The 14,058-nt window shown below is 39.7% G+C and overlaps 1 protein-coding gene and 1 long non-coding RNA gene across 7 annotated transcripts in view; one reads left to right on the top strand and one right to left on the bottom strand.

Annotated features, from left to right (window-relative positions):
• The window catches only part of SSH2 (slingshot protein phosphatase 2), a 252,213-nt gene that overhangs the window by 133,804 nt on the left and 104,351 nt on the right, over window positions 1-14,058 (top strand). Inside the window, exon 1 of one of the 6 annotated variants that reach the window (XM_040455434.1) lies at window positions 10,684-10,960. The exons of 4 other annotated variants lie outside the window; for them this stretch is intronic. In XM_040455434.1, coding sequence (XP_040311368.1) covers window positions 10,833-10,960 — 128 coding nt within the window. In that variant the 5' untranslated portion in view covers window positions 10,684-10,832. Of the gene's footprint in view, window positions 1-10,683; window positions 10,961-14,058 lie in introns of those variants that run through there. One more of the 6 variants, XM_040455431.1, reaches the window with a different exon arrangement.
• Window positions 11,962-14,058, bottom strand: part of LOC121017265 (uncharacterized) — a 12,650-nt gene continuing 10,553 nt past the window's right edge. The window contains exon 2 of the long non-coding RNA XR_005784693.1: window positions 11,962-12,079. This is a non-coding gene — a long non-coding RNA (uncharacterized LOC121017265). The remainder of the gene's footprint in view (window positions 12,080-14,058) is intronic.

Raw genomic sequence — 14,058 nt, 5'->3', positions numbered from 1 at the left:
AAGAGAAAAAAAAAAACTTCCTGTATTGTATTTAAATTCCTTGAAGATATTTGATATGGTTTTTGAAAAGCGTATAATTGTATCAGTATGTGATTTTGCATGTTCACCTGATTTTAGAAAAGAAAGACATGGAAAGTGAAATATGGCCAGGGAAGCTGATACATGAAAGCTTGAAAAGATAATGATGCTGCTCAGCCAGGGCCTAGAAACTTGACCAGTCTAAACAAACTGCATAGTACTAAATTGCTTGTGAAAGGGCTGAATCAATCCTGCTGCGATTTGAACTTTTGGCTCCTGAAAGTCTAGGACAAGCCTGAAAATAAAAATAAAGCCCTTACCTAACTGGGTTGTGTTCCAGGCCCTCTACTGGATTCTCTGATGAAGGAAGCATCTACCTATCAGAAAAGAAAGACAGCAGGAGAAAAATGAGGCAGTGAAAAGGAGTCTTATACCAGCTTATACCTATACCAGCTGTGAGGGAGATCACTAATGTATTGATTCCTTCAGGAAATGTTTATCTAGAGCCCTAAGAAAACTACAGCAGGGTGTGGTATAAGGTTGGATCAACCAACCAACCTAGCACTGTACTAGGCTCTATGAAGACCACCAGAGAGAGTTACTGTGTCTGATTTGCTCCCACAAAAGATAAGCTATATGGCATAAAAGAGAGAGTAAAAACCTTGAATAATGATATAGATTATAAATTCCAAAGAAACTAGAAAAGTGTCATAGCATACTATAAACTAGGAATTGATCATTGGACTTAACCAGAAGACCTAAGTTCATTTTTTTAAATGTTTGTTTGTTTGTTTGTTTGTAGAGAGAGAGCACGCACATGCAAGCAAGGGGCAGGGGAAAGGCAGAGAGAGGGAGAAAGAATCCCAAACAGGCTGTGTGCTGTCAGCAGAGTGTCCAACGTGGGGCTTGATCTCTCGAACCATGAGATCATGACCTGAGCCAAAATTGAGTTGGACACTTAACTGACTGAGCCACCCAGGTGCCCCTAGAAGAGCTAAGTTCAAATCCAAGCTCTGACACGTGCTATTTAAACTTGGGCGGGTCCCCTAATTTCTGAGCTTCAGTTTCCTCATCTGTAAAATGAAGCTGATAATCCCAGCTAGCTCTGCTTACCTATACACAGGATTGTAATGAGAATCAAGTGAGGATAAATGTGAAAACCCTGTAGAGTTTCTAATTATTGAAAAAGCTGAGAATTGAAACTAGATCTTGAGAAATAGGTTTTATATGGATAATTTGAAAGACTAGATGAAAGTGGTCTCAGAGAGGGACAACTTGAACAGAGAAGAGAATGAGACTCAGATACAGGAGGACAGGATAGAAACCACCTAATAATAGCAAAGATTTATTTTGGGAGAATGGGTAAAAAATAGTTACACTGATTGTGTCTGAGAAGGAATGGAATTGTGGGTAACATGCCATAATGACTGAATTATGGTAGGATTTAAATTAAGGAGGATCTGGAGGCCCGAAGGAAGAGTTTGGACTTGTTCTGAAAGGGAATAAGGAACTATTTGGGGATTCTGAGTAAGGAACTATTATAAAAGTACTTAACTCTTAAGTCATTTTGATAGTATCTTAGAAAGTGCCTGACAGGGGCGCCTGGGTGGCGCAGTCGGTTAAGCATCCGACTTCAGCCAGGTCACGATCTCGCGGTCCGTGGGTTCGAGCCCCGCGTCAGGCTCTGGGCTGATGGCTCAGAGCCTGGAGCCTGTTTCCCATTCTGTGTCTCCCTCTCTCTCTGCCCCTCCCCCGTTCATGCTCTGTCTCTCTCTGTCCCACAAATAAATAAACGTTGAAAAAAAAAATTTAAAAAAAAAAGTGCCTGACATACAGCTATTCAGGATTAGTCCAACTGAATTCAGTCAGTCTATCAACAACATATAGGATGAATTAGACACATTTGCACCTAGAGTCTAAGCTTCTTATCACCTAGATATTAGTCTGGTTCATGTTTTTCTTTAACTGTCACAACGAATGATAATAGCTGCCTAGCTAGTAGGTTTATTTCAAACATCAAATAAGATGACGATGCCATTATTATCCACAAATACATTAAATGCCTCCTTCACGTAGGATACCAAGTAAAGAAACGAGGGAAACAAAATGTAGATATGAATGCCTTAGAGAATCTTGTGATGAATATTAGTTTGAAATTCAGAATTCTGAGGAATTTGGTAGCAAGAGGATGGTATACAACAGCCAAAAGATGTACTATATTTAATATTAGTTTAGGTCCCTATTATTGTCAGGACCTGCTAGACATAGCTAGGATCAAATAGAGGAGAAAATACCAAGTGCAGTCAGGTAAGTAAGGTCTCCAGGAGTCCTTCCTGTTGGCAGTAGAACTTTTCAGACTTAACCTGTTCTGTAGTGAACCTCCATCATCATGGAGACAGTGTAGAATACTGGTTTAAGGAAACAGGTTTTGGAACCAGAATAACTGGCTGGGGTCAAAATACTGCTATCTAACAGTAAGCAAATTATTCAATCTCTCTGAGCCTCATAAAGATAAGAATAGAATCATAGAGTTGTTTGAGAGAATTAAGTGAGATACTGCATGTAAACTCTTAATAGAGGATCTGGTACACAGTGAATGTTAGCTCAACAAATGTCAATTAATGTTTTTATTTTCAAGACCTCCTCAACTCGTCTAGCCTCCACTTTTTGTTATTCCCCGATTCACTTTCTATTTTTCTATCTCTTGTTTCACCCCATTCCAGGACACTGAAGGCCACATTTGGCTCATTTGCCTACAGTATGTTCTACAGCATTAGCATCAACAAGATCCTTAAATATCTTCTGAATTTAAAATTATATTATCTTCAAAATAGTTTAAGTATTACCTATATTTATTATAGTCTAAGTAATTCTTTGAAATCAATGATCCTTAACATAGTTTTTCTTTATATTTTTCTTTAACATTTTTTAAATTATTAAATTTATGTAAATTTTAAAAATTAACATATTTTTCTTTATAATTTACTCTATTTTTCTAGTTTCTCTCTTTAAGCATGTGTCATATATATATATATATACACATATATGTATGCATATATACATATATGGTTTTTCTTAATGTAGTATATAAAAGATGGGACGTAGAAGAGGATCTTGGACCCTGAGTTAATTTAATAGCTCACAGGAGAGAAGGCGCTAAGGTTCTATGGGAAAATAAAAAAACTAAACCTTTTAGGAGGGCAATTTGGTCATATCTACCAATTCCTAAGATGTTTAAAATATTTTAACTGCCAATTCCACCTCTAGATGTAAATCTAAGAAATATATTCACATGTATGCATAAAGACATGTTCATGGTGATATTGTATGTAATAGTAAAAATTGTAAACAACCTAAATGTCCATCAGTAGTGCACTGTTTAAATAAATTATATATAATTATAAAATAAAGCTCTATGAACTCCTTTAAAAGAATGAGCCAAATCTATATAAACATAGAAAAACATCTAAGATATAGTGATAAGTTTGGGGGGGGGGAGCAAGAAGCAGAATAATATGTATAATATATATAATTCTATGCTTGTGTGCATGTGTGTTTCTAAAACAGCAGCTTCAATATATTAACATTTGCATATGCAAGAACATTTCTGGAAATATTAACAGCAATCCCTGGGAGTAGGACGATGGGAATGAAAGAGTGACTTTTATTTTACCTTTCCGAATACTGAAAAAAAGTTTTAATAATTCAGCATGTATTACTTTTACTTTTTTTAACTAGTTTTTAAAAAACAACTGTTTGAAGAGATAGAATGGGGATGAAATGGTTAAATGTTTTATAAGGTGTGTTGGATGTGAAAAGTGATCTATAAATGCCTATTATTTTTACTAAACAATAGCATGTGGGGCTTTTGTAACCTGAAGAAAGCAGCATTTCAGCATCTTTTCCTACTGGAGCATATGGTGGTTAAGACCATGGGGGTGAATGCCTTAGAGATTGCCTCTCATGGAGTTGATATGCAGATCTTTTCAGTATTCCCATTGCTCTTATGGTGGAAAGTTCCATGGAAAGGACTAGAAGGGTTCAGTGACATTGCTCTATCCAGTGTTTAAAACTATTGTCAGATACTCTTTTAAATAAAACTATTAGCCACATGGTGATTGCAAAATGATGGCTTTTAAGAGCCTTTGTTTACAGAGTTTAGTTTATTGTATTGTATGAAGAGTGCCTTTGACTAAGTGTAGTGAGATACCTCTTGGTGCTGTCTGGGCAACAAGTTTGGAACTTGTGTGTATTATCTTGAGAGTTTTATCCTAGCGTTTTACAGATTAACAGGAGACAGAATGTTGTGCTACTCCAGGTAACAGGCTTTTTGTTTTGTAACTCTTTAAAGTGTTGGTTTTCTCCCTTTTGACACTCAGGGGATTAATTTACTATTTATTTCTGTAGATACGCCCTTAGAGAAAACATAAAAATACAAATAGGTCTTCTGACAGGTATAATCATATTTCTTATGACTAGGTATTTTTTAAATAAAGTTATATAAGGTAATACTATTATTTCAAAGGTTATAAATATAAAAATGTAGTGAACACTGCAGATCTCACATTACTACAGAATGCAATATTAAGTTAATGTAATTAGCTACCTAGCAAACAATAATAGTGAAGACTCCCAGAAGAAATGGTGTGGTACACTGACGAAATCTGTATGTATGTTAATTTTCATTCATTCTTCAACTTCTCATCCCAAATACAAACAAATACAACTAGCTTTCTGTTAGCCCATTGGATAAAGTCACTAGAATCTATAACTCTGACATCAGACTCACTGACATTTTAATGCTGCCCGCCCTGCTTTAGCTATTTTTCAGATTAGTGGAAAAGAGCATAGAAGATTATTTCTAGTCAACATCTTAATTTCGTCAGTGCATAAATTAAAATGTACAGTCAACTTTACCTCAAGGCTGCCAGACAGACTTCAGAGTCCCCCTGCCCACTCCCAACACACACACACACACACACACGAAACACACACAACACACAGCTTTCTTAATGACCTGAAGAAAGGCACATAGGTCTTTTCCCTATTAAGAATTTTTACCTCAGAGAAACAACCAAAAGATCAGATAAATGGAGGAGTTAGAGAAGCAAAGAAACTTAAAAATAAAAAAGATTTAGGGGTGCCTGCCTGGCTCAGTTGGTACAACATATGCCTTTGATCTTGGGGTTGTGAGTTCAAGCCCCACACTGGGTGTAGAGATTACTTTAAAAATAAAATCTTTAGGGGCGCCTGGGTGGCTCAGTCAGTTGAGCGTCCGACTTCGGCTCAGGTCATGATCTCGCGGTCCGTGAGTTCGAGCCCCACGTAGGGCTCTGTGCTTACAGCTCAGAGCCTGGAGCCTGTTTCAGATTCTGTGTCTCCCTCTCTCTCTGACCCTCCCCATTCATGCTCTGTCTCTCTCTGTCTCAAAAATAAATAAACGTTAAAAAAAAAACCATTAAAAAAATTAAAATCTTTAAAAAATAAAATAAAAAGATTTATTACAGCCATGCACTCTGATCTAAGATTGTTCTTTGGCGATTCCAACTCTCTGATTTTATCCCTGAAGGGCAATCTCCTCCTTAACCTTTCTCTTAGCTCTCTTAAGTTTATAGAGCCCTTAAGTCCAAAGAGTAGATTTTTGTGCCACTCTTTTACACTTTACATGTTAATACTGCGAGTAAATTAATCCTCACAGTAACTTCATAAATTAGGGACTAATACTGAGCCATAGATTAAATAACTATCCAAAATACACAGCTAATGGTGACACTAGGATTCAAACCCATCCAGTTAATTCCAAGGCTAGGATTTTTTTCCAAGTATAATTAACATAGTTTTATATTAGTTTCAGGTGTACAATATAATGATTCAACAATTCTTTAAATTTCTCAAGGTTCATCAAGATAAGTGTATTGTTAATCCCCTTTATTTCACCCATCCTCCCCCACCCACCTGCCTTCTGGCAACCACCAGTTCTCTGTATTTAAGAGTCTAGTTTTTTGTCTCTTTTTTTCTTTGTTCATTTGTTTTGTTTCTTAAATTCCACATAAATTAAATTCACATGAGTGAAACCATGATATTTGTCTCTCTCTGACTTGTTTCTCAGTCTTATTCCCTCTAGCTCTATCTATGTTGGCACATGGCAAGATTTCATTCTTTTTTATGATTGAGTAATATTCCATTTTATATATAAAACCAAGATTGAGATTTTTAACTGCTGGGCTCTACTGCTTTCATCTAGATGACTGTTTATCTTAAGTGGATTAAATGTATTTTTCAGGACTTCTAAGCTGAATGATATTCCTTTCCTAAGGTTCCTAACTCTCACAAAAACAGATTTGGGGACCTTTCCTTAGGGTTTTATTATCCCATTTTACAGATGAAAATAAGTGACTTAGCCAAAATCTTAGTTTATTAAGTGGCCATGTTAGAACTAGAACTTAGGTCCTCTCTGGTTTCTGGCCTACTGTTTTTGGCACTTTACACTGTCACTTTTTAGTTCATTAGCTACCTTCCCTTCAAGTGATCCACCCATGATGAAATTTTGTTACAGCAGCAAAAACATGCCTACATCCTTCACTCACACTTAAGTGCACTTTCATATCTGTCCTGGAATACCGATTGATCAAGTAAGTCTCTGGTTTTACAGTTTTACAGCGTTTGTATCTTATGGAGAGACACATGAAGGCATAGTAATGGAAGTACCGATGGATACAAGAGACATCTATTACTTTAAAATTTTGTTAATGCTTTTAACATATAATTCTATAAAAATTTAATCTGGTCATAGCTGATGCTATCAAGAGCCAGATTAACATTATAGAATATTCAGGGGCGCCTGGGTGGCGCAGTCGGTTAAGCGTCCGACTTCAGCCAGGTCACAATCTCGCAGTCCGTGAGTTTGAGCCCCGCGTCAGGCTCTGGGCTGATGGCTCAGAGCCTGGAGCCTGCTTCGGATTCGGTGTCTCCCTCTCTCTCTGCCCCTCCCCCGTTCATGCTCTGTCTCTCTCATTCCCAAAAATAAATAAACGTTGAAAAAAAAATTTAAAAAAAATTATAGAATATTCATATTTCTGAGCCTTGAAACGGTCAGCAAATGACATGACAAAATTTATTTTAAATCTTCTAACTCAAACAGGAGTGTGAAGAAATGCAACAATTTTTCTTCGGGGCCTTTGTGCACATTTTTAAAAGCCCCTTTGGACTTCATGTGGAGTAGAAAACTAGCTTCATTTATTTCACGTCGCTCAGTCTAATTTAGAATCATTTTTGAATTCCTAGAAGCTTGGGTACAGAGAGCTTGCTCCCTAGAGCCTTGTTTTCTGACAGTGTAGAGTAAAGGATTAAATTGAGCTGAAACTAAATTGATTGACATTTTGACACTCTGCAGATTGTGAAAAGAAAAGGAATTTGTTAAACTTTTAAAAACAGTAGCAGAAAGATCTATTCCCTTAAAGGTACCTCACTTTGCAAAGATGATTCCATTTTTTTCTTAAAAACCTATGAGGCACGTTGTAGCACTTTCCCAATTTCCTATATTACAGTTCAAAGCAAGAATTTAACTTTGAAAGCTTTTGAAAAGGCCTAGATGGGGGTGTTAAAATAGACTTCGCTGAAGAGGCACTGGCAGAGGTCTTTTGAGGGGAAACAAAGGACTATGCACTTCTGGAGTGTCACTATAGGAACCTATCTATAAAAGACAGATATACATATTTATGAAATCCTTATCTTTAGCGTTTTTTAAATGCCAGAGATATTAAGTGTGAATTGAGTACGATACATTTCCTGCTGACTTCTTTTTCAGACAGATACAGATGACATTCCATCGTCTTCCGTAAGCAGCATCAGTTAGTATTGACTTCCATAAAATCCCATCTCTGCTGTCATGAAAGGAACTGGACTCACCTTAACAGTGCTCTTCTAAAGAGCCTGCTGCGTTTTTTTTTTTGATCACTGCCAGGAGGCTATAATAAATTACAGCCTGGAAGAAGTTTCAAACTGGCAACTTTGCCAGATATTTAAAGCAATTTATTTTGGGGTGTATCAGCAGATTTTTTTTTTTTCTTACACTGCCATTTGGGTGCCTGCTGACACAGCCTGAATAAATCTTTCAAACATTTTCCTTACTAGAGATGGATGAAGACGATGATGCACTGGACTCCAGACCTTTCATTAACTCTTCACTTGCCAACTGGTTCTTTCCTATTATCAGATCCATAGGAAACTTAAATCCTATTTCCAGTATGAGTTTGCAATATTTCAAATCCCTGGGCAACAACTTTAAGGTTTTTTAAAAATTATTTTTTTTTCTCAACGTTTTTTATTTATTTTTGGGATAGAGAGAGACAGAGCATGAACGGGGGAGGGGCAGAGAGAGAGGGAGACACCGAATCGGAAACAGGCTCCAGGCTCTGAGCCATCAGCCCAGAGCCTGACGTGGGGCTCGAACTCACGGACCGTGAGATCGTGACCTGGCTGAAGTCGGACGCTTAACCGACTGCACCACCCAGGCGCCCCATAAGGTTTTTTAAAAAAATCTTTATTTATTTATTTTGAGAAAGAGTGCAAGCATGCTCGCCCACATTGGCACAAGCTGGGGACCAGCAGAGAAAGAGAAAGAGAGAATCCCAAGCAGGCTTTGTGCTGTCAGCTCAGAGCCTGACTAGGAACTTGATCCCACCAACCATGAGATCATGACCTGAGCCGGAATCAAGAGTTGGACACTTAACCATCTGAGCTACTCAGGCACCCCAGCAACTTTTAAGTTTTATGGAAGGATAAACTAACAAAAGAGTTTCTGGTTTTAGGCATAGAATGTATAATTTAGATTATTTAATTACTAGTATTTAGAAAATTGCCAAACCTCCCAATAGAAAAAGAGATCTGAAAAATTGTATATATAAAACAAAGACACATTTTGGGGTGCCTCACAGTTCTTGAGTTCCAGCCCCACGTTGGTCTCTGTGCTGACAGCCTAGAGCCTACTTTGGATTCTGTGTTTCCATCTCTCTCTGCCCCTCCCCCGCTCGTTCTCTCTCTCTCTCTCTCTCTCTCTCTCTCTCTCTCTCTCTCTCTCTCTCAAAAATAAGTAAACATTAAAAAAAAATTAAGGGGCGCCTGAGTGGCTCAGGTTAAGCAACCAACATCAGCTCAGGTCATGATCTCTTGGTTCGTGGATTCGAGCTCCAGGTTGGGCTCTGTCCTGACAGCTCAGAGCCTGGAGCCTGCTTCTGATTCTGTGTTTCCCTCTCTCTGCCCTCCCTGCTTGCTCTGTCTCTCTCTCTAAAATAAACATTAAAAAATAAAAATTAAAGACATATTTCTTCTTGATTCTAGCATATGTTGAGTCTTAAAGTGACTTCTTCCTCATTTTAGTCTCTCTTGTCTGGTAATAGAATAGTGAAATCATTTTTTAAAATTATTAATTTCCAGCTCTAGAACTCCTGACAGTTCTATTGATATATAGTTTAGTCAAGTATTCAAAAAGCACAAAATGCTCATACCTGAAAATATTTGTTCTGATGAGACTGGAAGGGCAAGAGGTAAGGGAGCTAACTTTACTGAGTGCCCACACCAGGTCAGCCCCTTTTGTAAACCACTATATAGCATGCAGGAGAGAAAAGAGATTTTCAGAGAGTTGGTTCCTGGTCAGGTGAAAGGCATTGCTCAGTGAGTTGTTAGCAACATTGATAAAGGATTAAACTCATGAAGGCATCAGGGTATGTAGGGTTGGTGGGAAAAGCCCAACCTAGATCAGAAGTCATAAAACTAGGGTTCCTATCTAAGTGATGTCACTTACAAATGAGGTTATCTGGCTAGACCCTTTATATTTATTTCCACATCTGTAAAGTAAGGTTATATTCTCTAGCCTGTCTCCCTCTCCTAGATCATCTGGCACAATAGCTGTCTACCACAGCTGCGTATTGGAATCACCCGGGGAGCTTTGAAAAAATTATTGATGTTTAGGATCCCAACTTCAGGAGACTCTGATTTGATTGGTCTGTGGTGTAGCCAGGTAGTGGAGTGTTTAAAATCCCCACAGGTGATTCATATGTGCAGCTAACGCTATGAGTCCTTGGTTTGGAGGATGGTTAGGAAAGCCTTTTATAAATTTATTTACAAGGGTTAGCAGATGTAATCGACAATGTAAATAGGTTTTTTTCCCCATTATAACTTCAGATGTTTTGCTTTAAAAAAAAAATTTAGTTTTTTACCGAATTTCCCTAGCCCTTAACACCTAGAAAACCGCTGGTAAGTATTCGTTACATTTGTTAATGTACGACCTTTTATTAAAGTTTTAAGATCATTTGAAAAATGGGATTTGAGGTTCAATGTATAGAGCCGTTCAAGATAAGCAGGACCTTTCTGTGGAAACAGTCCCAAGAAACGCGAGCCTTTCTTGCTCACCCCAGGCTCGCTTTACTCCTTCACACGAGCCGCGATGTCTTCGTGCCGACCCTCGCTCGCTCGCCCGCCGAGAGGCACGCAGCGTGATCCGGTGGGTGCCACGAGCTCAGGGGCGGAGCGCCCGAAAGGGCCGACCCTCTCTGCTCTTAGGACTCAGCCCGCCCCGCCGCAGCGCCCCGCCCCGGACGCGGGTTGGGGTGGGATGTTGGTGGCGCCCGGCCGCCGGGACTCCACAGCCGAGCCTTAGGGCTGCGGCGACTGCCTCCGCGCGACCCGGCGGGCCCAGTTTGGACGCGGGGTTCCCGAGCTGCCCGCGCCTCTGGCCCCGCGGAACCCTACGCGATCGCCTCGTGCCCGAGCCGGGAGGGGCCAGGATGCGGAGCTGTGCGCCTTGAGCTGGCCTCATGACCCTGAGCACGTTGGCCCGCGAGAGGAAGGCGTCTCCCGCCTGCACCTGCAACCTCGGTAGCCCCGACATGATCCCTTACTTCTCCGCCAACGCGGTCATCTCTCAGAACGCCATCAACCAGCTGTGAGTTCGCGGCGCGCCCTCCCGCCCTCCGCGAAAGCTCGGAAAGTTTGCTTTTCCGGAGCCGCTTTCCCCAGCATCCTGGGGAGCAAGCAAGCAAGCGAGGGCGAAATCGCGCCCTGCGTGCTTGGAGGTCTCGAAGTGACCGGGGATATAGTGGGGTGAAGCTGTGGAGCAGTTCTTGGAGGCAGAAAGTGTCCCTGGGGGTTGGGCGGATTAAAGAACCCTTTGCGAGAATTTCTGGTAAACTTTGAGGGAAGCTGAAAGTGCAGTCCTCCCTTGGAAGCTGTCTATGGTGACCGAGTGACAGCCGAGCCGGGAGGCTCTGGGTGAAGGGCGGTCTGTAGCTTCTGAACCGTCGCCCGGAAACGCTTGGACTCCCTCGCGGGTCCTGCTGGAGATCAAGCTCCCGTGTTTGTTGTTTTGGGGTTGCTGTTTCAAATAAATTTGCGTGTGACTATAGGTTTCTTTTCGAAAGCCGTTCACACAAAAGAAGGCTGTCCATTCTTCGCTCCCGCTGGCTGTATGTAGTCTGGAATTATTTAAGAAAATTGGATTTCGGTAATTTGGCTGTTTTTCCTTTAATCTCCCCCTTGTACCAGTACGTACTCAAAATCCAAGCCTGCATGCACACCTTCATTCACGAAAGTACAAGATTCAACGCATCTTAAATCGTCGCTGTTTTTTTGAAGTCTCTAGAGTTGTTGTCCTTCCCTTCCATTGTGGTTGAGCTATTTCTGAGAACTGTGTGCCGAAGCTTGTGGTTAATCTCGCCTCACAGTTAAGGCGAGGGTTACTTTGTGTAGCAGCAGTTTGGTCTTCGTAGTGTGTTAGCACTCACTCCGGAGTGGCTTCAGGAGAGTCAGCTACTGAGGTTTTTCCAGACTTTTGGATACTTAGGGAATGTTTCTTTCTCCCTCCCAGGTCAACCCTGAAAAACTTTTTTTAATGTCCAACAACAGAAACTTTCCACTATCTCTTATTAAAAGTCCTAAAATAGCATGTGATTTATAATGTTACACATAATTTATTATTTTAATTGATGGTTTGCTCTCCTACCAAATCAAATTAAGCTCATTTGAGTTTCAGGCTTTTTCTTTGTGTTGATTCATGGTGGAGCTCCTACAAAAAATAGCCACAAAATAAAGTGGTTTTAGTGGTGTGTATATCAACTCTACAGAATTAAATCAGCCACTTACTTGCATTTTTTTTTCTTAAAAAAAATAAATGGAATAAAAGAGAAGGAAAGGAGGGAATAATCAGAAACTGGATAACCAATATCAATAGTGTTGACAATATTTTGAAAAAACAAAACAACATGGGGAGCAACCCACATGTCCGTCAGTAGATAAATGGATAAAACAAAATGTGGTATGCAGTACAACTGAGTATTATTCAACCTTAAAAAAGAAGGAAATTCTGACAAATGCTGCAACAAGAATGAATTTTGAAGATATTATTCTAAATGAAATAAGCCAATGACAAAGGACAAATACCACATGATTCCACTTGAGGCACCTAAAGAAATCCCCAGGAGTTTGGGGGAGGGGGAATGGAGAGTTTGTGTTTGATAGAATTTCATTTAAAAAGAAGAAAAAGGGGCACTAGGGTGGCTCAGTCGGTGGAGCAACCGACTTCAGCTCAGGTCATGATCTCAGGGTCTGTGAGTTCGAGCCCCGCGTTAGGCTCTGTGCTGACCGCTCAGAGCCTGGAACCTGCTTAGATTCTGTGTCTCCCTCTCTTTCTGACCCTCCCCCACTCATGCTCTGTCTCTCTGTGTCTCACAAATAAATAAACATTAAAAAAACATTTTTTTTAAGAAGAAAAAGTTCTAGGGATGAATGATGATTACGCAACAATGTGAATGTATTTAATGCCACTGAACATGGTTGAAATGGCAAATTTTATGTATATTGAACTACACTTTTAAAAAACATTAAAAGGCAGAGCTTCTCAGCTTTTGCATTTTAGTTCCTAGTATAATCAAATTAAGCCCAAATTTCTTTTCCTACTTATTATTGCCTTTGAGTAAATCATTTGACTTCAGTTTCTTCCACTGTAAAATGAGGCTCCTACCCCCAGGTTGGATCAAAAGAGATCATATGTGCCAGTAACACTTTGCAAACCATAAATACCTACATTAAAAATGAGTTAATTGAAATTAATAACTAATGCCTGCCATTTGTTGACCTCTTGTCACCGTGCTAAGTGTTTAACGTGTATTGTCTCATATAATCATAACAGCAACTCTATGAACCAATTTGTTCTATTTACAGACAATGAAACTGAGACTCAGAGATGTTAATTGCTCAAGGCCATGTAGCTAGTAAATGATAAAACTGTCGTTAGAATCCAGAGCCGTTTCCTAGACTGGTGCTTTCAACCACTGTAAAAATTATATTCTGAGGAGTTGCAAGGTCACTTTTGAGACTTAATCTTACGAATTGTCTTTAACTGCTGACATCTTCAACTTAGCAGTAAAAAAATGTATTTGCTACACTAAGATTCGCTGCTAACGTAGACAGTCTTTTAAAGAATTTGCAGAATATCTCTTTAATTTTTGTCTTTTGCTACCCTTTTTTCTTAGATGTAATATCCAAATTCACTTCATCTAAAGTATATTCATTAGGATTACACCAGCCATCATTTTTATTTTGCATTTATAGTGTTCCCTAGTTTATCATTATTTAAGAATCTTTAGAGGTCATTCTGATAAAAATAATACCAAAAATTCTGTTGAAACACACATTTTTGGCATGTAATGTAGAAGGTCTTAATTTGGGATCCATGGTCACCTAGAGTTTTATGGATTGGCTTTAGAAGGTCACTGAACTCCTAGGGCCACCTGGGTGGCTCAGTTGGTTGAGTGTCTGGATCTTGGTTTCTGCTCAGGTCATTTGAGCAGATGAGCAGGTGAGTTTGAGTCCAGCGCAGGGCTCTGCACTGGTGGCACGAAGCCTGCTTGGGATATTCATTCTCTCTCTCTCTCTCTCTCTCTCTCTCTCTCTCTCTCTCTCTCTTTCTCTCTCTTTTTCTCTCTCTTTCCTTCTCTTTCCTTCTCTTTCTCTCTCCCCCTCCCTCCCTTCCCCTCTCTCCCCCTC

This window comes from Herpailurus yagouaroundi, unplaced genomic scaffold (genome assembly GCF_014898765.1).
Source record: "Herpailurus yagouaroundi ecotype Mexico unplaced genomic scaffold, PumYag 215, whole genome shotgun sequence".
Taxonomy (NCBI): domain Eukaryota; kingdom Metazoa; phylum Chordata; class Mammalia; order Carnivora; family Felidae; genus Herpailurus; species Herpailurus yagouaroundi.
Note: the sequence above shows the minus strand (reverse complement) of the source record. Positions and strands in the feature narration are given on the sequence as shown.